At 43.9% G+C, this 27509-nt stretch overlaps 2 protein-coding genes across 3 annotated transcripts; both read right to left on the minus strand.

The window, feature by feature from the left end:
* Positions 1-1344: 1344 nt before the first annotated feature.
* On the minus strand, positions 1345-16450 carry LOC122429718 (boLa class II histocompatibility antigen, DQB*0101 beta chain-like). The gene is made up of 8 exons (XM_043450298.1): positions 16245-16450; positions 11606-11912; positions 10607-10789; positions 5411-5680; positions 3242-3523; positions 2575-2685; positions 2281-2350; positions 1345-1724 (listed from the first exon to the last, which is right to left on the minus strand). Exons 3-7 carry the CDS (start codon positions 10707-10709, stop codon positions 2343-2345), a joined length of 774 nt encoding a protein of 257 aa, XP_043306233.1. The 5' UTR covers positions 10710-10789; positions 11606-11912; positions 16245-16450; the 3' UTR covers positions 1345-1724; positions 2281-2342.
* A 630-nt stretch (positions 16451-17080) lies between these two features.
* LOC122429717 (HLA class II histocompatibility antigen, DO beta chain) lies at positions 17081-27193 on the minus strand. Of its 2 annotated transcripts, none has more exons than XM_043450296.1 (6): positions 27024-27193; positions 20221-20490; positions 19505-19786; positions 18742-18852; positions 18440-18471; positions 17081-18282 (listed from the first exon to the last, which is right to left on the minus strand). In XM_043450296.1, exons 1-6 carry the CDS (start codon positions 27142-27144, stop codon positions 18247-18249), a joined length of 852 nt encoding a protein of 283 aa, XP_043306231.1. In that variant the 5' UTR covers positions 27145-27193; the 3' UTR covers positions 17081-18246. The 2 variants fall into 2 exon arrangements, with proteins under 2 accessions (XP_043306231.1, XP_043306232.1); XM_043450297.1 differs by having other exon boundaries at positions 20221-20487; positions 27024-27184.
* Between the last annotated feature and the right edge of the window lie 316 nt (positions 27194-27509).

Consider the following 27509-nt stretch of genomic DNA (forward strand, 5'->3'; position numbering starts at 1 on the left):
TGGGAGTGTCACTCAATCAGACTTCATCTAGATTATTAATTTGAACTCAACATAATGGTCTTTTGTCATTTGGGTGATGGGCTGAGAATTTGAAATGGCCATATTACTAGCCATGTGGAAAATGCTTGATTCCCAAAGGAGAAAATAAGAGACAGAAACAGGGACGAGCAGAACTCAAGAGACATACACAGAGCATGAGCCAGAGAAAGCCGGAAACCTGTATCCCAAAAGAGGAGTGGAGACAGAGAGAAGCAGTGAGATGAACAATATCAAGAGAGAATGTACACAGAGAGATAACGGACAGAGAGAATGACAGAAAGAGCAGCAGTGACAGGCACGTGAGCCAGTAAATGGAGGCGTGAAGAGGTGGACAGGAGACACTCTGAGAGGCAGGCTCAGTAAGTGCAGAAATGCACGGGAGAGGCATAGAGGGAGAAGAGGTGGCAAAATACAGAGAAAGAGAAGCACTCACAAGCTGAACATGGATATAGAAAGAAAAGCACAGTCAGAGACAGAAAGACAGGAAAACCAATGAAGAGCTTAACAGAGAAAGGGTCCTTCAGACAGAGACAACAAAAGAGAAAGGGAGAGAGAGACAAAAAGAAGAAAACAGAGATATAGATGGAGAGAGATACAGAGAGAAGTACATTGAGAAGAGAGACTGAGGCAGGAGGGGAGAAGGCCCAGAGAAGGCGCTAAGAGAGAGAAGAGAAGGTCTCACTGACATCCTGGGATCTAGGCATTTTTCTGAAGTCAAATCTGAACACAAACTTTCCAATTACGTGAAACCCCCAAATGAATGTTTTCCTTTAGGCTGATTTTAGGAAAGTTTTCATCATATGCACTGGAAAAAATACTTGCTAATAAAAGCTTCCACTGTTAATTATACATTCCGGTAGTTTGGATTCAATGAGCAATAATTTTATTGATATTTTGCCCCAGTGAGACAGGGCATTTGACAGAAGATATTTGTGCTATCCATTTCATTCATCACATCAGGCATTGGGTCCATGAAGGGACCAAATCATTTCACTTGCACAAATATATAAAAACTCATCAGACTGTAGTAGAAGCCAGAAAAGTTTGCTGCACACAGTCCCAGCTTCCAGGACCCACAGACAATGGACAATTGAATTTACTTCACACCTCACTTCATGTTGTTACATGATACCTGAATTAGACCAAGGATGGGGACCCAAGACCTTCTAGTGGCCTTGCCTGGATCTGACCTTCTTTGGGACATAACTGAACTTGAGAATCTGACCTTTTCTTTGTTAGTGTTTCCCCAGGACCACCACCATCACACTCAATAAGAATTAGGAACACAAGGGATTCACAAATCTATTTAATTTTGAAAACTATTTAATGGAAACATATAAGAGTTTGACACTGAATTCACGGGCAGTCTTCAAAAGAGAACGAGATCAGAAATGCCTGTTGAGGGCATTTATGGTTCAAACAGACTCAGCAAGCGGCTCAGAGAGCCAACGAGGAAAGCTGAGTCATGGGCAGAAATTCAGGAAAAAATCGAAACAAAAAGAGGATGTGACAGCTGCTTCTGGGTCACCGGGAGTCAGTCCTGATGGATGATGCGGGCAGAGCTGGCTTGTTCACACGTCCTGAGAGAAGGGAGGCAGGAACCACGGAGAGGAATAGCAGGACAAGATCAGGAAAGAGTTATGACAGATCCCAGGAAGAAGAACGCTGGGGTCAGTGCAGGAACCCTGGAGGAGAGACGCAGGACTCATAAGTCACACCCACCCCTGAAGCAGATTCAGCTCTACTCGCTCTGGGTCCCTTGGGGACACTGAGATTATTCTCGTCTAACACCTGCTCTTCACTACGTCTCCTGGAACTAAGGAAGGACCATACTCCACGAAAGTGAACACACATCTTCAGCTTGAAGGGCCGCGTGGCCAGCTTCCGGGCACAGGTCATGGACTAATCGGATGGGTGAGAACTGTGGGTCCCGTCCTTTCTCCTATCGGCAAGTTCAGGAGTACTTCCTGTCACGGTGGAGTCTGGGGCATCATTCAGACACTCCTGAATGGCTGATAGCAAAGGCTGGGTCCTCTTCTAGAGAAACCACCTCTGAGGTTTCCTGCAGAGACTGCATAGAAGGTTCCAGACTTTTCCCTGACCCCAACTCACATGAGTGAATGTGGTGTGAACCAAGAACGGAATAACAGAGGCAGGTGAGAGAGTCCAGACCAGCCCACTCCCCAGCTCTGTCTGTCTTGTGAGTGTCATTGTTCCAGACCAGAAGGAGAGGGGTCTTACCTGTGAATGGAGCCTCAGGATCGGCTGGCATCAGAAGAATGAAAAGGAAGGGAAACAAAAACTCATTCACCTGTGAAGTGAGAAAATAGCATCTCTCTTTATCTCAGCCTCCAAAAGGAAAGGAAGGGGCAGTTCCAGAACGTTCTTTTCTCTTCTCCCACCCACATACAATAAAGATTCAACTGCCACAAAAGAAGATCACCCCAACGTCACTGAGACAGTCGCTAGAGAAGGATCAACAGAGGCTTTTCAGCCCAGCACCTGCCTTCCCCTTTTTCTCCCAACGTGCCTTACCTCTCTTATCCCAAAAGTGGACAAAAAGGCCCACACCAAGGAAGATCAGCCCCAGCACAAAACCTCCAATTCCGCTCTGCATCTTGCTCTGGGCAGATTCAGACTGTGCCCCTGGAAGTCAAAGCCCTCACATCAGCGTCCCCACGGCCCACAGCATCCTTGTCTGGAAGCCTGGAGTCTAGTCGCATGTATGAGAGACAGAGGGGCTCAGAAACCAGACAGAAGAGGGGAGGGCAGGCAAAGATCCCGGGGGGCTCTGATGGATGAAGGGGGCAGGATGGTGGCCCCAAGGAGGCATGTCCATCTGTTTGTCCGGCCTCCACGGATCACCTTCAGATACCAGCCTCTACGTCAAAGCCCAGAGCCTGAGCACTTCAGAAGGCACATTACTCAGGCTGAACTGCAGCCTGGAGGAGAGGGGAGAGGGGTCGGTCGTATGAAGGGACCACCATCACATCTTGGGGGGGAAATGAGATAAGGACTCAACAGATGCCTTTCAACTTGAGATGCTGGGATCTAGTCCTCGGTCACCTCCAGCCCAGAATCTGTGTCAGGGAGTTACGTAGGACACGAGGGATGAAGACAGACCCCACCCCACCAGACGCAGCACACTCCCTGAACTTTTCCTTTCCTGTCGAGTCCATAGGGTCAATGAAGCGGCCCTTACGCCATTCTACTGTGACGGGGCTCTGGAGGCTGGGGTGGTCCACGCGGCACACGTAGACGTCTCCAAGCTGAGGTATTGTCTCTAGCATCACGTGAATCTGGTAGGTCCAATCCCCATTCTGAGTAAGAGGTGTGAACCCAACTCCCGCTGTCTCCTCCTGTTGATTCCGGAACCATTTGACTTTAACTTGGCGAGGATAGAAATTTGTCACTGAACAGACCAGCAGATTATGGTGGTTCGGGGCTTCTGTACTGGCTGGAGAGACAGTCACTGTAGGCTCCACTAGGAGGAAAAGAGACAAAATTAGAGAATGAGGCAGCAAAGAAATTCTTACCAGGGGCTGCAGTCTGTCCTCAGAAACTAAAGTAGACCAGATAACAGGTATTACCGCCACCTCTAACCAGAGGCAATTACTATTCTAATTTATAACACCATAGATTAATCTTACACGTTTGTAATTTTCATGTAAATGGAATGTTACCATATGTGCTATTTTGTTTCTGGCTTCTGTATCTCAACATAATCTCTCTGAGATGCATTCATGTAATGGTTTCCTGTTCCTTTCATTGCTGTATAGTATTCTGTTGTATGGTTATAACTCAGTTCATTTGTCCATTTGCTTGTTTCTCTTTTTAACATTTTATTTGTGTATTTGGCTGCATTGAGTCTTAGCTGTGGCAGGAGAGTCTTCATTACAGCACGGATATTTTGTTGTGGCACATGGGCTTACTTGCTACACAGCATGTGGAATCTTAGTTCTCTGGCCAAGAACCCCACTACCCCTGCATTGGAAGGCGTGGATAACTGGACCACTGGACCACTAGGCAAGTCCCTGTTTATTTCTTTTTATTGCTGAGTAGTAGTCTATTATATAGTTATGCCTCAATTTGTTTCTTGATGAAAAGTTGGGTTGTTTTCAGGCTTGGTTATAAATAATGCTCTCTTAACATGCTTGCATGCACACACACACACACACACACACACACAAAGATAACAAACATTTGTCATCTATTAGAATTCCAGCTCTGGGTTTATTTAGTTTATATGTTAGCCTACTTTGTAGTAGAAGAAGACCTTTATTTAGCAATCACTGGTTTCTTGAACAAGATCATTTATGTGAAAGCTCTTTGTAACACAGACTGGATAATTTTTTGCTGAAGTATGGTTGATTTTACTGATGTATAGTTGATTTTTTTATTGAAGTACAGTTGATTTTTTGGAGAAGGAAGTGGCAACCACTTCCAGTATTTTTGCCAATACTCCAACTCCAGTATTTTTGCCTGGAGATTTCCATGGACAGAGGAGCCTGGCAGGCTACAGTCCATGGGGTCACAAGAGTCAGACACAATTTAGCAACTAAACCACCACATAGTTGATTTACAGTGTGTTCATTTCTGCTGTGCAGCTAAGTGACCCAATTATATATGTATATACATATATATTCTTTTTCATATTCTTTTCCATTATGGTTTATCACAGGATATTGAACATACTTCCCTGTGCTCTACAGAAGGACTTTGTTGTTTATCCATCCGATATATAATAGCTTGCATCTACTAATAGACGGGGTAACTTTTAAACTATATATACACACCCATATATGTGCATGTGTACATATATGCCAAGTGTGCTGGGCACACAGTTGGAGGACCAAAGCCAGCTCCACCAAGCTGCCCCAGTGAAGCTGACAGAAGCACTGCTCTTGAGGTTGGGACTAAAAGGATGAGAGATTTCAACAGAAAAAGAAAGGGAAGAGAGCATTTCAAGGAGGAAGAATTGCTTCTGCAAGGGTAAGGATGAAGGAAGTACAGAAGAGTCAGATGTTGTAGGAAGGTGTGGAGTCTAGGAGATGACAGGGACTCAGAAGCCCCAGCAGATACGGCCAGGGCTCGGGACATTCGAAGGACTGGAGTTGCCAGTCACTGTTCTCAATGCATCTCACATCTCCTGCATCGGCAGGTTCTTTACCACTAGCGCCACCAAGGAAGCCCCCAGTGATCTTCACACCCTCCCAGCTCTGCCCTGCCAGATCTTCCAACATTTTTTCCGCTTAGAGATTGACACCCCTCCTGGTCCCCCTAAGATGCTGGGAAACCACAAAAGATCACTTTCCTGCGTCCTTCCCCACGAGGCTCTGTGTGAAGGCATCTCGGCCCATCCTAAACCCACCTCTCCGCTGGACGGTGAAGCTGGCCGTCTCCTTGTAGTTGTGTCTACACAGCGTCTCCACATAGGCCCGAAACTCTGCCAGGAGGTCCTTCTGGGTGTTCCAGGTCTCAGCACACACCCGGCCCAGCTCTGTAACAGCCACAAACTTGCCCAGGTCACTGTCAAAGTGCAGGATTTCTTCCTTGTTATAGATCTGTCTGGCCACAAGCCTCACACGCTCCGTCCCATTGGTGAAGTAGCACATGCCTTTAAACTGGTACACGAAATTCTCTGTGGGAGAGCCCATCAGGTGAGATTTAGTTCAGCCTTGCATCCCAACCAACCAACCACTTGTCTTAGGGAGGCATGGACGACAGAAGGAAAATACCAAAGGATTAAATAAAATCTGCTCTCAACCCTTAGAGTTGTATCCCCGGGAAAAATTTAGATGAAGCTAGACCATTCTTCACACCCTGTACAAACTAAACCTGGATGAATTAAAGCTCTGAGTATGAAATGCAATCCTACTATTACATTAGAGATGAAATCTGAGAACATCTTCATGACTCTGGAAGTATAAAGGATTTCTTAAGCAAATCATGAAAATGACAAGCCATAAAGGAGAAATGATTGATCAACTTCATTAGGATAACAGCTTACGCTCATCAAGATATCATAAGAGAATAAAAAGACAAGCCAGGAAGTACCAACAAATATTGGCAAAGCAGGTGGTGACCATGTGCTTGGTTTGGAGTATTTTTTTATTTCTAAAAATAAATAAGACAGATACTATAATAGAAAAAAAAGGGGAGAAATGTCAAAATAGGTACTACAAAAAAGACTAAACACAAGTAGACAATAAACATAGGCAGAGTTGCCCATCCTCATTAAAATCAAAGAAATTCAAGTTTAAAATACAGTGAAATATAGACACAGAGAACAGGCTTGTGGGAGGGGATGAATGGAGTGGGAGTTTGGGATGAGCAGATGCAAACTCTTAGATAAGAATGGACAGACAGTAAGTTCCTACTGTACTGCTCAGGGAACTGCATTCAATATCCTGTGATAAACCACAGTGGAACAGAGTAATTTTTTAAAAGAATGTATGTAAGTGCATAACTAAATCATTTTGCTATACAGCAGAAATTAAGACAACATTGTAAATCAACTATACTTCAAAAGAAAAATACAGTGAAATACCACTCTATATCCACCAGATAAGAAAACATAACATCTAAAATATCAAAGGTGCCAAGAACTGGGTTCTTCTTATAGGAAGCAATCAATTTGAATAATTCTTGGATATTCTGTTGTAAAGATACATATTCCATTTTGAACCTCCAATTCCATTCTAAATATATTGTCGAAGAAAAAGCAGGCTCATGTGCTTCAGGATACATAGGGGGAAAAGTGGAAGCAATCCAAAAGTGCACATCAAAATGGGCCAGTACATGAAGGCTTAGACCAGGTTGTTGGCAGTGGAGGGTGTGACAAGTGTCTGGACAGGGCCACATTTTGGAGGTAGAGCTAGCAGATTGGGCTTGGGATCCTACAGTGAAGAAAGACTCAAGAATGTCTCCCAGCCTCAGGGCCAGAACGTCTGGGTGGGATGGTGGTGGTATTTACAAAGGAGAAAATCTGGGAAAGAAAGAAGTTTAGTGGAGAAAGTCCACAGTCCATTTGTCCTTGTTAAGCTTGCGTGTCCTATGAGACAGCAAGCAGAGATAAACTTGTCAGTTAACATATATATTTGCCATTGCACTGAGAAAAATCTGGACGGTTATCACCTAACTGATAAAGGGATTCTCCCCAGGAAGTGGAATTGGGGGTGGGGTAAGGGGAGACGAAGGGGAAAGAAGTTACTTCTACTTTTGACTTCATTTAGGACAGAGATGGTATGGACCTAACAGAAGCAGAAGATATTAAGAAGAGGTGGCAAGAATACACAGAAGAACTGTACAAAAAAGATCTTCATGACCCAGATAATCACGATGGTGTGATCACTCACCTAGAGCCAGACATCCTGGAATGTGAAGTCAAGTGGGCCTTAGAAAGCATCACTACGAACAAAGCTAGCGGAGGTGATGGAATTGCAGTTGAGCTATTTCAAATTCTGAAAGATGATACTATGAAAGTGCTGCACTCAATATGCCAGCAAATTTGGAAAACTCAGCAGTGGCCACAGGACTGGAAAAGGTCCGTTTTCATTCCAATCTCTAAGAAAGGCAATCACAAAGAATGCTCAAACTACTGCACAATTGCACTCATCTCACACGCTAGTAAAGTAATGCTCAAAATTCTCCAAGCCAGGCTTCAGCAATACATGAACCGTGAACTTCCAGATATTCAAGCTGGTTTTAGAAAAGGCAGAGGAACCAGAGATCAAATTGCCAACATCCACTGGATCATCGAAAAAGCAAGAGAGTTCCAGAAAAGCATCTATTTCTGCTTTATTGACTATGCCAAAGGCTTTCACTGTGTGGATCACAATAAACTCTGGAAAATTCTGAAAGAGATGGGATTACCAGACCACCTGACCTGCCTCTTGAGAAACCTATATGCAGGTCAGGAAGCAACAGTTAGAACTGGACATGGAACAACAGACTGGTTCCAGATAGGAAAAGGAGTACATCGAGGCTGTATATTGTCACCCTGCTTATTTAACTTATATGCAGAGTGCATCATGAGAAACGCTGGACTGGAAGAAGCATAAGCTGGAATCAAGATTGCCGGGAGAAATATCAATAACCTCAGATATGTAGATGACACCACCCTCATGGCAGAAAGTGAAGAAGAACTAAAAAGCCTCTTGATGAAAGTGAAAGAGGAGAGTGAAAAGTTGGCTTAAAGCTCAACATTCACCAAACTAAGATCATGGCATCTGGTCCCATCACCTCATGGGAAATAGGTGGGGAGACAGTGGAAACAGTGTCAGACTTTATTTTGGGGGGCTCCAAAATCACTGCAGATGGTGATTGCGGCCATGAAATTAAAAGACGCTTACTCCTTGGAAGGAAAGTTATGACCAACCTAGATAACATATTAAAAAGCAGAGACATTACTTTGCCAACAAAGATCTGTCTAGTCAAGGCTATGGTTTTTCCAGTGGTCATGTATGGATGTGAGAGTTGGACTGTGAAGAAAGCTGAACGCCAAAAAATTGATGCTTTTGAACTGTGGTGTTGGAGAAGACTCTTGAGAGTCCCTTGGACTGCAAGGAGATCCAACCAGTCCATCCTAAAGGCGATCAGTCCTGGGTGTTCATTGGAAGGACTGATGCTGAAGCTGAAACTCCAATACTTTGGCCACCTCATGCGAACAGTTGACTCATTGGAAAAGGGAGGGATTGGGGGCAGGAGAAGAAGGGGATGACAGAGGATGAGATGGCTGGATGGCATCACCGACTCAATGGACATGAGTCTGAGTAAACTCCGGGAGTTGGTGATGGACAGGGAGGCCTGGCATGCTGCGATTCATGGGGTCACAAAGAGTCGGACACGACTGAGCGACTGAACTGAACTGAACTGAATATTAATAAGGTTTGAAATTGTTACAATGAATGTGTGCTAACTTTGAAGTTCAAATAAAAGAAAAAAAAGAATGGGTAAGTACATTGTGGCACACTCATAACATGGAATCTTCTACACAACGATGAAAATGGATTGATGATCGTTACATGAAAGATCTATGACAGATTTCAAACATTATTTTGAGCAGAAGTGAGACAATACATTCATAGAACAGATGCGACTAGAGCTTATCATACTAAGTGAAGTGAGTCCGAAAGAGAAAGACAAATATCATATGATATCCCTTAAATGTGAAATCTAAAATATGGCACAAACAAACCTATCTCCAAAACAGAAACAGAATCACGGACATGGAGAACAGGTTTGTGGTTTCTAGCAGCTTACGGGGAAGGAGAGGAATGGACTGGGAGTTTGGGGATGTAAACTACTACATTTAGAATGGATAAACAGGGTCCTACTGTAGAGCACACGGAACTCTATTCAATATCCTGTGATAAACCATAATGGAAAAGAACAAAAAAAGAATGTGTATAAATGTGACTCAGCAAATGAGTCACTTTGCTGTACAGAGGAAATCGGCACAATGCTGTAAGCCAACTATTCTTCAATAAAAAACAGTTTGGTAACAAAATAAATGTGCAGAACATTTAAAGAGGGAAATGACTACTCTATGTTGTTTAAGGATATGTTCATATATGTCCAAACCGTGAAGAAAAGCAGTAATATTAAGATTATAAGAGTCATAATAGAGCTGACTTCTGGAAATTAGAAGTGGGTGTGATTAGGAAGACGGACATGGGGTCTTTTGGGGTGCTGGGCACAGTCATTTCAGATCTGGTTATTGGTTTTTTGGATATTTCTGTATCACTTTTATTAAACTTTCCATATACGTTTTGCATAATGCCTGTGTTATACAAATAATGTTGTATTCCAAAATAACCGATGTTTAAAAATAAACGGCGGCTAATAACACCTACCCTAGAGTCATCTGTGTGCATGAGCTTGTGTTTTGGAAAGATGTGTATAAGGTATTACTACAGGATTTGGAAATTTGTGCATGCACAGTAAATATCAATTCTCTTCTTTTTTCAGTAGTCTCACAGCCCTATTCCGCAGCGATATGGATTCAGGGTTGTGCATAAACTCAGAATTAGTGGCAATTGTTGCCTGGACCCATCCCATTTCTCCTCTCAGACCTGACAAAGGGCCTGCGGATCTGCAGCTCACGCTCTAGGAGCTCATCCTCCTCAGAGAGTGAAGCTGTGGAGACTAAAGCTGTCTTGAATTTCTCCAACCTTCAGTCCAAGCGGACATAAACACCCCCTCGCCCCAAAGAGTGCCTAGGACAATAAATCCTTGCCATTGACTCTCTAAGCAGTCTTAATGCTTCCCATTTTGCCTGGCCTCTGGTGTGGAAATGGACTTTCTCTTTTTCTGCCGGAACTCTGCGATCCCAAAGTCTTTTCCCCGAGAGACACTAGCCTTCCCTCCAAATGCAGAGGTGGAAAAAAAGGAATCTAGCAACATTCTCTTTTCTGAAGAGGAAAAACCTGGACCATGATAGAAGCCCTTCTAAATTCTCCCTGTGATTTGGCCAGAGTGCGCTGCATCCAACCCTAAACCAAAGAGACGTCGGAGGTTAATTCCCAGATTGGAGAGCTCTGAAAAGCAGCCGTCGGGCACTTACTCGGAGCATCTCTGCAGTGAGCCCTAGGGATCCTCAGCGCCAGGAACACAGCCATCGCCACTCCAGCCACAGTCCCGGGGTTCCTGGGGACGGTCACCCTCATCTTTGCAGCCTTGAAACAGGAACGGTGGAAGAGAAGCTCTGGCAGTCACAGCAGCTGCCACCAATGGACCCGACGCTTCACTGTGCAGAGCAGGAAAATGAGGAAACCTGTGAACTTTAGGATTGGACAGTACCTAGGGGAAAGGCCAATCAATCCGATGACTTGGGATCTCATTTGTCTCTGGGTAAACACCTTCAAAGAAAGTTCTCCATTCAAAAAGTACCCATGGACCGTTGATAGGCACCCATCACTAGGTCATCACCAAAACCTACTGAACTGGATCGCTGATAACGTGTTTGGAGAGTTCAGGAACCAGAAAAGGAAAGTGAATTGGCGTATTTCTCCTTGGGATATTTTTCAGTTTTTCTGGTTCTCATATTCAGGGTTTGACTGTACGGAGGTAGAAAGAAATGAAATGATATTCCTTGGGAAAGAAGATAATTGTCCAAAAGCTGTTCACTACCTTCCTTGACTTATGAGACACCATGAGATATGATGTAAAACAATAGATTTTGAGGAAAATGTACTTGTGTCAGAAGGAACTGATGAACTCTGTAACCACATAGCTCAGGGAAATTCTACTCGATGCTCTGTGGTGATCTAAATATAAATTAAATTACATTTTTAAAAACCAAAAAGGAGACAAACTATCTAATAAGGACTTGCAAGTGAATTATGACATAATTTCATACAAGAAGCATTGTGCCACCACTGGAAATTATAATGTAGAGTTATTTGACTTGCTGTAGAGTAAAAGAAATCGTTTTACAAAAAATACTCTGTGGCCTTCAACAAATTACATAATCTCTAGTGGAGATTTTTTTTGAAGTAGTATTGGTTGATAGCATTATGTAAGTTCTCGCCTAAACCCCACCCACAGACCCAGCACCACTCACCGCACAGCCCACTGAGGAGGCAGAGACACCCGAACGCTGCGTGTCCTTGGGGACCTGTATGGTCCCCTCTACACTGGAGGCAGAGTCTCGCTTACTGCACCACCAGGGACATCCCCAGCCTTTGTTCATACACTTTTTGATGATGGCCACACTGATCAGTGTGAGGCGATACTTCATTGTAGTCTTGATTTGCAATTCTCTAATAATTAATGATGCTGAGCATCTTGTCATGTGCTTTTTGGCCATCCTTATGTCCTCTTTGGAGCAAGAAAATATTTTTATTCTGGGTGAAGTCCTTGTAATGATCCTGTTGGGCAACAAGTATAGACAGAGGGGCTTTCCTGATGATTCAGATAAAGAATCTGCCTACCATTCGGGAGACCCAGGTCAGGAAGATCCCCTGGAGGAGGGATTGGCTACCCACTCCAGTGCTCTTGTCTGGCGAGTTCCATGGACAGAGGAGCCTGGTGGGCCACAGTCCATGGGGTTGCAAAGAGTCGGACACGACTGAGCGACTAACACACTTTCATAGACAGATGTAGACCTGGAAATAAAGACTGAGAAGGAAAAGCAGTGGATCTGGACTGGAGGACTGGAGAACAGTCAACAGAGATTTCTCTGGTGAGCACATCTGTGAAAGGCCAGTTCTCTCGGTTTCGGAAGTTTGTTGAGGACAAACACTAACTTCTTTTGCCAGCATCTCAGAATCTTTGCTCTATGGATAGACTTCAGTGTCAACATCAGAATCTTCTCCTATCAGAGAACCCAATTTCTTATTTTGTATCTAATCTGGAAACCAAGAATTATGATGAAATTGTTCTGTGATTTTATTTATGCCAACCTCAGCAATCTTAAATATTCTCCAATGCACTATCTCCTTTATTGGTGATTTAGTCATTAAGTCATGATCTCCTTCATTAGCAACTAATTAATCAATTTTTGATTAATTTTTTGAATCAATATTTTTTGCACATTTCTCACCATCTTTGGGCAACCAGTTGCATTAATTTTCTAGTGACATCTAAAGAACTCTTCTGTCATACATTCTCTCTTTCAAATTGTAAAGTGAAAGTAAAATGGGGTATTCTCTTTTTCACTTTGCAGAAACTAATGAAGAAACTGAATTAGTATATGTGTGATGTTTCCAAATTTGTAAAAATTGATATATGCCCTAGAGGCCAGTTGTTATGAATAGCAATGGACAGGCTATGTACTAGATAACTGCATGTGTTACTTCTACTAGAATAGATATGGTTTCTATTTTTTATATGACTATCAAAAAGAGAAATGTGTTTCTTTTTCTAATCTCGTCTGTGTGCCTGAATTTTTTGACTTCCTACTTTCACTGAATCAACATTTATTGAGTTGCTCTGTTCTAGGCACTGGGAATCCATCAGTGGTGGGGAAGAAGAAAGAATTCCTAGTCTCCTGAAGCTCAGTTCTAGCAGGACTGCGTGCATTATACTCTGAAAAATGCGTGGATTGAACTAGGTCATCTCTACTGTCTCTTCTAGGCCTTAGAGCCTGTGATGAGGTGACATCTCGTGGTGACTGGGGAGCTGGTCAGTGCCCTGAGGCCACAGAACAGTCAGTTTGCCAAATGGACTTGCTTTTGTTGACTCAAGTTATAATAAATCAGATTTGGGTTTGTATCTACATGATCCTTTTATAGAATATTAAATTCAATGTGTCTTTCATCAAGATCTGTATCGATAGAGCTGCAGACTTCCTCTGTAAGGTCGGTGACAGCAATAACTAAGAACAGAGGCCTAAGGAGGGAAGGACGGATACAGGCAGTGAGGGGACAGAAGCACAGGGCTTCTCTGGCTGGACTGGAAAGCGCCTCATCACCTCTGCTCCCTCCCCTGAGTTTCCATGTCCCCCATTGCTTCGTTCAGAGCCTTGCAGACCGAGGTAATATGAGAAAAAGGAGATGTGGAGGCTAGTGTGGAAATCCCCTTAGAAAATGTCAGATTTCCATGGGGATTCCCTCCAAGAACTTGGAGAGTTCAGTTCAGTTCGGTCACTCAGTTGTGTCTGACTCTTTGTGACCCCATGGACTGCAGCACATCAGGCCTCCCTGTCCATCACCAACTGCCAGAGCTTGCTCAAACTCATGTCCATCGAGTTGGTGATGCCATCCAAACATCTCATCCTCTGTCATCCCCTTCTCCTCCTGCCTTTAATCTTTCCCAGCATCAGGGTCTTTTCCAATGAGTCAGTTCTTCATATCAGGTGGCCAAAGTATTGGAGCTTCAGCTTCAGCATCAGTCCTTCCAATGAATATGTAAGACTGATTTCCTTTAGGATGGACTGGTTGGATCTCCTTGCAGTCCAAAGGACTCTCAAGAGTCTTCTCCAACACCACAGTTCAAAAGCATCAATTCTTCAGTGCTCAGCTTTCTTTATAGTCCAACTCTCACATCCATACATGACTACTGGAAAAACCACAGCCTTGACTAGACAGACCTTTGTTGACAAAGTAATGGCTCTGCTTTTTAATATACTGTCTAGGTTGGCCATAACTTTTCTTCCAAGGAGCAAGTGTCTTTTAATTTCTTGGCTGCAGTCACCATCTGCAGTGATTTTGGAGCCCCAAAAAATAAAGTCAGCCACTGTTTCCACTGTTTCCCCATCTATCTGCCATGAAGTGATGGGACCGGATGCCATGATCTTAGTTTTCTGAATGTTGAGCTTTAAGCCAACTTTTTCACTCTCCTCTTTCACTTTCATCAAGAGGCTTTTTAGTTCTTCTGCTATTTTCTGCCATCTGCATATCTGAGGTTGTTGATATTTCTCTTGGTAATCTTGATTCCAGTTTGTGCTTCATTCAGCCCAGCGTTTCTCATGATGTACTCTGCATATAAGTTAAATAAGCAGGGTGACAATATACAGCCTCGATGTACTCCTTTTCCTATCTGGAACTAGTCTGCTGTTCCATGTCCAGTTCTAACTGTTGCTTCCTGACCTGCATACAGGTTTCTCAAGAAGCAGGTCAGGTGGTCTGGTATTCCCATCTCTTTCAGAATTTTCCACAGTTTATTGTGATCCACACAGACAAAGCCTTTGGCATAGTCAATAAAGCAGAAGTAGATGTTTTTCTGGAACTCTGTTGCTTTTTCGATGATCCAGTGGATGTTGGCAATTTGATCTCTGGTTCCTCTGCCTTTTCTCAATCCAGCTTGAACATCTGGAAGTTCACGGTTCATGTACTGTTGAAGCCTGTCTTGGAGAATTTTGAGCATTACTTTACTAACGTGTGAGGTGAGTGCAATTGTGTGGTAGTTTGAGCATTCCTTGGCACTGCCTTTCCTTGGGATTGGAATGAAAACTGACCTTTTCCAGTCCTGTGGTCACTGCTGAGTTTTCCAAATTTGTTGGCATATTGAGTGCAGCACTTTCACACCATCATCTTTTGGATTTGAAATAGCGCAACTCGAATTCCATCGCCTCCACTAGCTTTGTTCATAGTGATGCTTCCTAAGGCCCACTTGATTTCTTGTTGCAGAATATCTGGCTCTAGGTTAGTGATCACACCATCATGATTATCTGGGTCATGAAGATCTTTTTTGTATAGTTCTTCTGTATATTCTTGCCACCTCCTCTTAATATCTTTTGCTTCTGTTAGGTTCATACCATTTCTGTCCTTTATTGCCCATCTTTGCATAAAATGTTCCCTTGGTATCTCTAATTTCCTTGAAAAGACCTCTAGTCTTTCCCATTCTCCTCTATTTCTTTGCATTGATCACTGAGGAAGGCTTTCTTCTTGCTTTCTCTCCTTGCTCTTCTTTGGAACTCTGCATTCAGATGGGTATATCTTTCCTTTTCTCCTTCGCCTTTCTCTTCTCTTCTATTCACAGCTATTTGTAAGGCCTCCTCAGACCACCATTTTACCTTTTTGAATTTCTTGAACTTGGAGAAAACCAACTTAAAGTCCGCCGCGATCGCCATCTGGCTGTAGAAGTACCACATCACATTTCAGAGCAGCGACCCATGGTTGCCTAAGCAAGGACAACTCTTGGGTTTAAGAGGATTACATTTCTGAACTTTTCTCAAGAGAAATTTTATCTGATGGCTAATCTAGCATTGTGACCATTTCCCTCACCTGGACGTGAAACCTAGGCTTCTTTCAGCTCATCCCTGGCTTGCCAAGGATGCTACAGTTGAGATTGTTCTGTCCCCAAAAGCCCAGCCACATAAGACCCGTGACTGCCTCTCTCACCTCACCTTCCCCTCCCAAGCACACTCTGGAGCCCAATCCTAACAGGTCACCATTAAAATCCTTGAGTTTATGAGACTACAAAAAATACTTTAACTTGGACACTAGTAAATCAAGGGAAATAATTCAACTTTGATCTTTTCTTTCCACCAGTACCATGTGGCAAAACACTCCTCAGTGAAGGGAAGGATCTCTTTACAGAAGCAACAGTGCATGTAAAAGAAGAAGGGATGATAGAATTAGTGCATTCCCTATCTACAATCAGTTCAGTCAGTTCAGTCGCTCAGTTGTGTCTGACTCTTTGCGACCCCATGGACTGGAGCACGCCAGGCCTCCCTGTCCATCACCAACTCCAGGAGCTTGCTCATTTCTACATTTCCCAGGGATTTAACTGACCCAGGCAATGGTTCCTAACATTACCGAGACAAGCAGTGTGTGTGTCTCATGGTGAGATCACAGCGCCACCTATGGACGTTTCAGAGGAATGACATCTAAGTCTAATCCAACCGCTTCAAGCAGCTGTCTATTTGCGAGACCTGCAGAGGACAGAGGAACATGGCAATCGGCACGGGATGATTCAGTCAGCAGATCCAGACTGCAGAGAACTGTGCAGGCCAATAGCTCAGGAATGTCACTGTACTAATCATAAGGAACAAAAAGGGATGGAGGACAAAACTGTAAATGTGAATAAACATAAATGACAACTAAATAAAAAGGAACACATTTGACTCAGTTCTAATAAGGTGGATGAACCTAGAGCTTATTATACAAAGTGAAGTAAGTCAGAAAGAGAAAGACAAATATCATATATTAACGTACATCTATGGAATCCAGAACCATCGGTTCTCATGTACTGATGAAGCCTATTTGCAGGGCAGCAATGCAGACACAGACACAGCAGGGGAAGGAGAGGGTGGGATGAGCTGAGACCACTGAAATATGTGCATCACCATGTGGAAAATCAGAGAGCCGGGGGAATTTGCTGTTTGACCCGGGAGCTCAAATCAGGGCTCTGTGATGACCTAGGGAGGTGGGATGGAGTGGGGGGTGGGAGGGAGGTTCATGAGGGAGGGGACATACCTATACTCATGGCTGATTCATGCTGACATATGGCAGAAACCAACACAATATTATAAAGCAATTATCCAGTTAAAAATAAAGACATTTAAATTTTTTAAAAGACTCCTAAGCTAGAGTGTCCAATAATTTACACTTGAGTAAATATACCACAAAGAAATTTTTTAAAATAGTTGATATAATGGTCCAGATATGATTACTTTTTATTTTTTAAAAAAGATTTAATTTGCTCTTTTAAAATATTTATTCATTTGACTGCAATGGGTCTTAGCTGTGGTTCACAGGATCTTGTTCAGCTGTGGCGTGCAAACTCTTAGTTGCGGCATGTGGGATCCAGTTCCCTGACCAGGGCTTGAATCCAGGCCCCTGCTCTGGGAGCACACGAGTCTTAGAGACTGGACCAGCAGGGAAGTCCCATGATTACTTTTGCAAATTTTATTGAGTTATAGTTGATGTACAACGTTGTGTTAATTTCTACCACACAGCCAAGTGATTAACCTGTATGTGTGTGTCACACACACTTTTTCGTATTCTTTTCCATCATCGTTTATCCCAGGATACTGAATATAGTTCCCTGTGCTAAAGAGTAAGACCTTTTTGTTCCTCCATCCTGTGTACAATAGTTGGCAAACATGTAATTCCTTTTGAGAGGAAGGAGGGGGAGCTTTGATGGGCCCACAGCAGAGAGACTTCTGCAGCAGCTGGAAAAGGTCTAGTTCTTGAACTGGGTGTTGATTACAAGAGTTTTGTCTTAAGTCATGTATTAAATTACACATTTTATGTGGTTGTTGGTATCTCAGTTTTATTTTAAAGGAAAAAAAAGACTTTAAAAATCAATGAAAATGGGACTTCTCTGGTGGTCCAGGGTTATGATTCTTCACTCCCACTGCAGGGGGCACAGGTTTGATCCCTGGTCACAGCGCTTGAGATCCCGCAGGCCTCACAGTGCGGCCAAAAACAAACAAAAAACAATGAAAAGGGAGCAGTGACTATCTGAACACTTGAGTTCTGAAGATTGCGGGGCTGCGTTTGGAGGAGAGAAAGTTGAAGACCACGACTCGGATGGTTAGGGCTGGACCATCTAGGGCTGGAAGGAGCTAGGTCTTGGGGGAATTTCTGGGCACTGTCCTTGGAAATAAGGACTCGTGTAGACAAGGAGGAGGACGAAGGGCAGGAGGGTGAGAGATGCGTGATCTCAGAAGGCAGCCCTCCAGAGTTAGTTAAGGACTCCTCCAAGGTCTCACAGAATGAGTCACCCCAAACATTGACCTCACAGCATCCCTCACTTGGTCCAGGGCCACCTTATCGCTCTTCAGGCCCTCGGGGGAGAAGCATCAATTAGAACCTAGTGCGGCTGTGGTGGAAGCACTGCTCTTGGGACCTGCAGGGACAGCGATAAAGTCTCGTGAGGTCCCCACCCTCCTGGGCAAGGACTCAGCCGACAGCGCACCCAGCCAGAGACACTTATATCTTATCCCTCCCTCTGCCAAAGGCTGGGTGACTGATCTGGGACCCAAAGATAAGGAAGGAGACATTACCTCATTGCCAAGCAACGGAGTCACCACACGTCCTGGAATAAAAAAAAAAAAAGAAGGAAGAAATAGAATGCATCAATTAGGATCAAAAGTGATTATACTGAGTGGTGGGAGATGACCCACAATATCAGAACTCCATCTCTAATTACCCCCTGGAGAATGTTTCTGGCTTCATAAATGACTATCCCAGTGATCCCTGAGAAGTATGGTCAGCCTTTCTCTGTCACACATCTTAGACGTCAGGAAAAGTGGAAAGTGGGGGAAGCTGGGGGATAGGTGGCAGGGTGCTCCTCAAAACTTATTACCTTTCCGGGCTCTGATGTGGATGACAATTCCCACCAGAAAGAAGACTAGCCCGACCAGGAAGGCTGCAGCTCCACCCAGTATCCTTCTCCAAGAATATTCAGACTGAGCTCCTAAGGGAAACAGGTCTCAAAGTTGGCCAAAATCTCCCAATATTTGGTGCTCCCTCCTGAAACTCCATCCGCCTGCAATGCAGAAGACCCCAGTTCAATCCCTGAGTCAGGAAAATCCACTGGAGGAGGGCATGGTGACCCACTCCAGTAATCTTGCCTGGAAATCCCATGGACGGAGGAGCCTGGCTTCTACAGTCCTTGGGGTCCCAAAGAGTGGAACTTGACTGAGCGACTAACATTTTCTCCTGAAATCCCAGGGCCTGTGCTGGACGGCAATAAGTGCTGTCCAGAGAAAGAATACATCTTTGGGTCCAAGGTTTGTACTCATGGAGTTTCTGTTAATGATTCTGATGGCCAAGAAGAATGCCCCCCTAAATGCCAAGGTCAAAGTACCAGAGGACGCGAGTTCCCAAAACCAGAAGTGAGTGACAAGGTGATTAGACCTCCTTATTTACTGGAAGATCCAAGGATAGCTATCTGCCATGGTTTCTCCCCACCCAACAACCCCACCCAACGACCCCAATCTCTAGGACTCCTTCAGGTCAGAGCAAGGAACTAGTGCTGTGGCCGAGATGAATGCGGAGGTAACACACGCCCCGTTCCGAGTCAGATCGACTCGAGTTGGGTCCAGAAAGTACAAGCTGGTTCTCACTCCACTCCACAGAAACAGGGCTCGGCAAGCTGGGGTGGTCGACACGGCAGGTGTAGACCTCCCCAAGCTCAGGCGTCATGGCCAGCATCACCGTCGTCTGAAAGGTCCAGTCTCCATTCCTGATGAGGCCAGTGGACATGACCCCCTCCCTCTGTTCCTGCCCATTCCGGAACCAGGTGACCTCGATGTCCCCTGGGTAGAAACCCGTCACCAAGCAAAGCAGCAGATTGTGGTGCCGCAGGGCTGGGGCCTTCTCCGGATACACTGCTACCTCTGGCTGTACTAGGAGCGGAGAGAAAAAACAAGAGGTGGTGAAGGGAGTCCACAGAGCCAACACCACAGTGCCTTCAGGGGCTGTCTCTGCCCTGAATCTCTTTCCCAGATCACCCACGTGGCAACCGGAAATGTGGGGAAAGCTCACCCCCAGGACTCAGACACTGGAAATGTCAGTGTCCCCAAGGAGGATGCAGGCTTTATCAGCCACACCCACAATTTTCCTTGTGTTCGGGAAGACACTAGCCCTGGTATCTGGGACCAAGACCACAGTGACCTGACCCCTGAGGACAGTAAGTGAGTCATAACTGGGGACAGATCATATAAAGTCTGCCCTGCACCTGACCCTGATGGATAGATATCCTGAAGCAGGAAACTGCCCAGGACAAGGAAGAAGAGCCACGCCCAGGCTCCCACCAAGGAGACCCCAACTTCTGCCTCACCTCTCCTCCCCACGGTGAAGGGTGCACCCAGCTTGTAGTTGCGTCTGCACAGCATGTCCACAGAGGCTCTGCTCCTCGCCAGTATATCCGGCCGACTGTTCCACAGCTCAGCGTCAGGCTTCCCCAGCTCCGTCAAGGCCACAAACATCCCCAAGTCGCTGTCAAAACGTGCATACTCCTCCAGGTTAAAGATGAATCTGACCACAAACCGCACCTTCTCTGTCCCATTGGTGAAGTAACAGTCAGCCTTTGCCTGGGTCACAAAATCTTCTGGAAAACCAAAAAAAGACTATGAACCAGCCCCCATCTTTAGAACACCCATACCTGGTATATTACAATGGACCATGTGGATTGGAGAGGAGGGCTTTCACCTCAGTAAATCTGACGAAGTAGCCTCTGCTCCTCTGGGCCCCACCCTGGTTCCTCTTAGCAAAGAGACATCCATTCTTTAAAAAAGAAGTGGTACACATATACAATGGAATATTCAGTTCAGTTCAGTTCAGTCGCTCAGTCGTGTCCGACTCTTTGCGACCCCATGAACCGCAGCATGCCAGGCCTCCCTGTCCATCACCAACTCCCGGAGTCCACCCAAACCCATGTCTATTGAGTCGGTGATGCCATCCAACCATCTCATCCTCTGTCATCCCCTTCTCCTCCTGCCTTCAATCTTTCCCAGCATCAGGGTCTTTTCAAATGAGTCAGCTCTTTGTATCAGATGGCCGAAGTATTGGAGTTTCAGCTTCAATATCAGTCCTTCCAATGAACACCCAGGACTGGTTTCCTTTAGGATGGACTGGTTGGATCTCCTTGCAGTCCAAGGGACTCTCAAGAGTCTTCTCCAACACCACAGTTCAAAAGCATCAATTCTTCAGCGCTCAGCTTTCTTTATAGTCCAACTCTCACATCCATACATGACAACTGGAAAAACCATAGCCTTGACTAGACGGACCTTTGTGACAAAGTAATGTCTCTGCTTTTTAATCTAGGTTGGTCATAACTTTCCTTTGAAGGAGTAAGCATCTTTTAATTTCATGGCCATAATCACCATCTGCAGTGATTTTGGAGCCCCAAAAAATAAAGTCAGCCACTGTTTCCACTGTTTCCCCATCTATTTGCCATGAAGTAATGGGACCGAAAGCCATGATTTTAGTTTTCTGAATGTTGAGATTTAAGCCAACTTTTTCACTCTCCTCTTTCACTTTCATCAAGAGGCTCTTTAGTTCTTCTTCACTTTCTGCCATAAGGGTGGTGTCATCTGCATATTTGAGGTTATTGATACTTCTCTTGGCAATCTTGATTCCAGCTTGTGCTTCATTCAGCCCAGCATTTTGCATGATGTACTCTTCATATAAGTTAAATAAGCAGGGTGACAGTATACAGCCTTGACGTACTCCTTTTCCTATTTGGAACCAGTCTGCTATTCCATGTCCAGTTCTAACTGTTGCTTCCTGACCTGCATACAGGTTTCTCAAGAAGCAGGTCAGGTGGTCTGGTATTCCCATCTCCTTCAGAATTTTCCACAATTTATTGTGATCCGCACAGTCAAGGGCTTTGGCATAGTCAATAAAGTAGAAATAGATGTTTTTCTGGAACTCTCTTGCTTTTTCAATGATCCACCGAATGTTGGCAATTTGATCTCTGATTCCTCTGTCTTTTCTAAAAACAGCTTGAACATCTGGAAGATTACTCAGCCATAAAAAAAGAACAAAATAATGCCATTTGCAGCAACATGGATGGACCTAGAGGTTATCATATTAAGTGAAGTAAGTCAAAGGCAAATATCATATGGTATTGTTTAAATGTGGAATCAGAAAATAAAAAGGGTACAAATGAACTTACCTACAAAACAGAAATAGAGTACAGATATAGAAAACAAACTTATGGTCACCAGGGGTAAGAAGAGGAGGAATAAATTGGGAGATCAGGAATGACATATACACACCACTGTATATAAAATAGCTAACAGAAGGACCTACTGTATAGCATACAGAACTCTACTCAATACTCTGTAATGGCCTATATGGGGGAAAAAATAATGAGAAGAGTGGATGTATGTATATGTATAACTTATTCACTTTGCTGTATGCCTGAAACTAACATAACATTATAAATTAACTATACTCCAATAAATTTTTTTTAAAAAGAACACCCTTTCTTCTTTGAAAGAAGCCTGAGGTCCAGCCTATCAGGCCAGCCAAATAGGAGACATGTCACCCAAAGAAGCAACTCAAAATGAGTCCAGAGACACGAACATTCATTCAACAAATATACATTTATTTGACCAATATTTATAGACTGTTTGTGTTTTGCCAGACAATGTGCTAAGTGTCTCCAACCCAGGCTTTCAGAAGCCCAGACTTTTAATTCTCCTTATTATCAAAGTCAAAACCAACCAACCCTGAATGGAATAGTTCAGTTTTCTTGCCATCAGCAGGTTCATTTTATATATTCCTTCTGGAGCAAAATGAAAGGAAGATGGAGGTGGGGTAAAAAAAAAAAAGATGCAGAGGAGACTCACAGTAGTGTGGAGTAAATTTCCCCTCTACTCCCCAACTCATCTGGGTTTTCTCAAGAATTTTCTCCTGTACGTTTTCCTGTGCGCAATTACTCAGAGACCTCACCCCCTCTATCAACTCTGAGCAAAGTAATATTAACTCCTGGTTTGAATATGCCTTTATCATCATCATCACCATCATTGGCCCTATATGTACAGTTCTAGTGGTTGTAATAACATGGTGATAAGGAATATAAGCTTAACTTAAACCTTCTCTGGAGCCTTTAAAATTAAACACTTCCACTGAAGAGTAAATTTTAAAAAATCCAAATCCAGGGATTCCCTAGTGTTTCAGTGGTTTAAAAAAAAAAAAAAATCCGCCTGCCAAGGCAGGGGACACCTGCATCCAGGAAGATCCCACCTGCCACAGAGCAACTAAGTCCATGGGCCACACCCACTGAGCCTGTGCTCTAGCGCCCCGGAGCCACAACTACGGCAGCCTGCACGCCCCAGAGCCCGCGCTCTGCGGTAAGAGAAGCAGGCGCCGAGAGAGAAGCCCATGCACCGCAACCAGAGAGAAGCCCCCTGCTTGTCCCAGCTAGAGAAGAGCCCAGGTAGCAAGGCAGACCAAGCACTTTAAAGTAATGAAATACATTTTTAAAAATTATTTTTAAAACTCCAAATCAAAAACAAAATCCAAATCCTTCAATATTCTGTGATAAACCATAATGGAAAAGAATATGAAACAGAATGTATATATTTATATATATACATATATACATGTATAACTGAGTCCCTTTGCCATAGAGCGGTAATTAACACAACATGTAATTCAACCATACTTCAATAAAAATAAATTTAAAGTAAATAAGTAAATAAATAAAAATCACACCCATTCTCCATTATGATTTTCTACTTTCTTTTTTTTTTTTTTTCATTTATTTTTATTAGTTGGAGGCTAATTACTTTACAATATTGTGGTGGTTTTTGCCATACATTGACATGAATCAGCCATGGATTTACATGTGTTCCCCATCCTGATCTCCCCTCCCGCCTCCCTCCCCATCCCATCCCTCTGGGTCTTCCCAGTGCACCAGCCCTGAGCACTTGTCTCATGCATCCAACCTGGGCTGGCGATCTGTTTCACCCTTGATGGTATACTTCTTTCACTGCTATTCTCTCAGAACATCCCACCCTCGCCTTCTCCCACAGAGTCCAAAAGTCTATTCTGTACATCTCTGTCTCTTTTACTGTTTTGCATATAGGGTTATCATTACCATCTTTCTAAATTCCATATATATGTGTTAGTATACTGTAATGTTCTTTATCTATCTTTCTGGCTTACTTCACTCTGTATAATGGGCTGCAGTTTCATCCACCTCATTAGAACTGATTCAAATGAATTCTTTTTAATGGCTGAGCAATATTCCATTGTGTATATGTACCATAGCTTCCTTATCCATTCGTCTGCTGATGGGCATCTAGGTTGCTTCCATGTCCTGGCTATTATAAACAGTGCTGCGATGAACACTGGGGTGCACGTGTCTCTTTCAGATCTGGTTTCCTCGTTGTGTATGCCCAGGAGTGGGATTGCTGGGTCATGTGGCAGTTCTATTTCCAGATTTTTAAGGAATCTCCACACTGTTCTCCATAGTGGCTGTACTAGTTTGCATTCCCACCAACAGTGTAAGAGGGTTCCCTTTTCTCTACACTCTCTCCAGCATTTATTGCTTGTAGACTTTTGGATTTTCTACTTTCAAAGTACCTTGCTAGTATTGGTAGTGATTAGTTTGAGCTCTATATTAACTTTCATACACTGTACCTCATTTCTAGATGGTTCAGGTTCTCCAAAACAGTTTTAATTTTCCAAAGTTATTTAATCAATCTTCATAGGTGAGAAAAAGTGTGATTGTTTACTATGGTAAATTCATATGTTGAAATCTCAAATCCCAAGGGTGATGGTATTAGTTGGTGGTGTTGGGAGCATGGGCTCCTGATGAATGGAATTGGCACCCCTAGAGAAGAGGCTCCAGAGAGCGCCCCAGCCCCTCCCACCACGTCAGGACACAGATAGAAGGCACCACCAGCTCTGAAGCAGGATGACAGTCTTTCCCAGGACACAACCAGGCTGGAGACTTGATCCTGGACGCCTCAGCCTCCAGAACTCTGAGAAATAAATGTGTGTTGTTTATAAGCCACCCAATCTGTGGTATTTGTCATAGCAGTCTAAACAGACTAGGATAATGATAGTTGTCTTAAATTTGAAGATATGGACAATTTTAAGAGAGAAACTGGTAAATGGCCGGGGGCTAGGTCTCAGTTGACTGGAGTTTTAGTTCTGCATCTACTGGTTTCACGTAGAAACAGACACTTCCCTTCCTGACCTGCTTCCCCATCAGTAAGGACAGGGCTTCAGTTCACGCACACCACCACCAAGGTAGAACTCAAAAGCATTTGGGTCAGGTAAGAAAAGAAGCAGAATGTGAGAAAGCATACGTGGTACACACGTACAATGGAATACTACTCAGCCACAGAAAGGAACAAAATGGGGTCATTTGTAGAGATGCGGCTGGACCTAGAGACTGTCATACAGTGAAGCAAGTTCGAAAGAGAAAAACAAATATCAAATATTGATGCATGTATGTGGAATCTAGAAAAAGTGGTATAAATGACCTTGCAAAACGTTGCAAAACGGAAATAAAGACACAGACATAGAGAAGAAACGTATGGATACAAGTGGGGAATGGGAGGTGGGTGGGATGAAACTGGGAGCTTGGGACTGATGGATCTACACCACTGATACTATGTATAAAACAGATGACTAATGAGAACCTAGTATGGAGCACAGGGAATTGTACCCAGAGCTCTGCGGGGACCTACATGGGGAGGAAATCCAAAAAAGAGGGGGTACATGTGTGTGCACAGCTGACCCACCATGCTCTATGGGAGAAACTGACACAACGTTGAAAAGCAACTATATGCCAATAAAAATTAATTTTAAAAAATTAAAAATTAAACTTTTTAAAAAAGCAGAATGTAATTCATCACATGATGACATTTACTAATATTTTAAATACACACAGAAAACAGCTCCATCTTTTCTAAAGCCACCCTGATACTGAAAGCCACAGCAGACACGTTGGAATGGAAGGGGGGGAAAGAGGATAGAGAGCCGAGTGATGACAAGCGCTGTGAGCTCGTTGGGAGAGAGAACCCCACTCTGCGCACTTGAGAACAACGTAAAAGGACATTCAAATGGGTTCATAGTGCCAATCAACCAGGAACGATCTTCCTGAAGAAATGGCACTTCGGCTGAGATGTGAAGGGTGACCGTTCCTGATCTCAGATGCAGATCTGCTTTCATGTCTAAGTGCAGAGGAACTGCTGGGCTGAGTGTCAGGAGGGCAACATCCTTCCTGGGTCAGCCAGACTCATCTCAAGCTCAGATGAGTCTCTAATCTCCAATTGCCTCTTTCATCTTACAGTCTAAATTAGAAAAAAAATTATTTTTCAGTCAGATCTGTGTCAGAGTTTAGATCTTACTGATCATGTGTGTGTGTGTGTGTGTGTGTGTGTTGTTGCTGTTTAATAGAAATTATAAGTTCAGAGAGGTTTCTGTTCTCCTAGAACAATGATCTCCTCATGCCCACCCTCCCCACCCCTAGGTTTTGTTCCTCTTTTGTGTTTAACGAGACTGACGTTCAAAGAGGTTCTGTTTTTAGAATGTTGTATCCTGTTTTCTTCTGATAAATATGTTTTTGGAATGTACTGTCACTTCATGTTTGCAAAGCTTAACTTCTCAGCTAGACAAATACCAGTAAGCATATGTACCTGGTAACCTGAGGATAGGCATCACACATTCAATTTCTCCTGTTTGTCAAATCACTTGGTAAAATCTGACCATGTTACAGAGGCTTAAAAATGTCAAATGAAGCAGTCAAGTCCTTATATGCATAAAGAAACGGTCACAAATAGAAGCAGTCACAATCATCAAACTCCTGGCTGAAAGACAGTGGCTATTTTCAGCCTGCCTCAATTTTTCACAGTTCTCCAGATGGCCATCAATACCATAAGGACCCTGAGCAAGCAATCTGCTTCCCTTTCGTTGAATCAGTGGCTCTGGGACAGGAAGTCCTTTCCCTGCCGGTCCATTTCATGTGGTAAAGCGGGAGGGAAAGCTTTTCTGTGAGAAAGAAGACTCTCTGAAGCCAGAGCTGCTTCCTGTCTGGACTGGAGGCTGCACCTGTAAGGGGAAGGCCTCTCTGCCCATGTCAGCGTGTATACCTGAGAGAAACCACCGTGTTCTTACCTGGAGAATCTCTGCCCTGAGTCACAGAAGCATCCAGCCTGAGAACCGTGGATAAGAAGGCCACCACCCAGGGAACCCAGCTAGGACTCATTCTGGAAGAAAACAAACGAGACAGGAACATCTTCACCTCTTTAGAATGGGGCTTGGCCACACACACTCAGTCAAATATTCATGCAGAGCAGAGACGTCTTTCTGTCTACCCCGGGATTGGAAACTCCTCATCCAGATAACCAATCAAGCTAGAGGAGCTTAGAGTCATTAGGTGCTGGGTAGGATGCCTTCATAAAGTCATGTGATACCACTCAAGAACTGATCACCTGCAGAATCACGGACTGCAGTTCAGGTACTTGGAAACTGGACTAGGAGAAAAAAGAAAAACTGCTCTACAGAGTATGTGGTCTCAGAAGGACTAGGCAGATTGTCCTCCACGGATCTTTGTATCATTATCCAGCATGGTCCCTGGCCTGCTGTGGCCAGAAGATCTCC

This window comes from Cervus canadensis, chromosome 28, assembly GCF_019320065.1.
Source record: "Cervus canadensis isolate Bull #8, Minnesota chromosome 28, ASM1932006v1, whole genome shotgun sequence".
NCBI classification, from domain to species: domain Eukaryota; kingdom Metazoa; phylum Chordata; class Mammalia; order Artiodactyla; family Cervidae; genus Cervus; species Cervus canadensis.

Coding starts and splice junctions, on each gene's coding strand:
- LOC122429718 (XM_043450298.1), bottom strand. CDS start 10,709: ATGAGGGTGACCGTCCCCAGGAACCCCGGGACTGTGGCTGGAGTGGCG. Junction 3,524..5,410: donor CTTCACCGTCCAGCGGAGAG/GTGGGTTTAGGA, acceptor TTTTCCTCCTAG/TGGAGCCTACAGTGACTGTC. Junction 2,686..3,241: donor CCCCGTCACAGTAGAATGGC/GTAAGGGCCGCT, acceptor TTTGACTTCCAG/GGGCACAGTCTGAATCTGCC.
- LOC122429717 (XM_043450296.1), bottom strand. CDS start 27,144: ATGTTCCTGTCTCGTTTGTTTTCTTCCAGAATGAGTCCTAGCTGGGTT. Junction 19,787..20,220: donor CTTCACCGTGGGGAGGAGAG/GTGAGGCAGAAG, acceptor CTCCGCTCCTAG/TACAGCCAGAGGTAGCAGTG. Junction 18,472..18,741: donor CCACATCAGAGCCCGGAAAG/GTAATAAGTTTT, acceptor TTTTTATTCCAG/GACGTGTGGTGACTCCGTTG.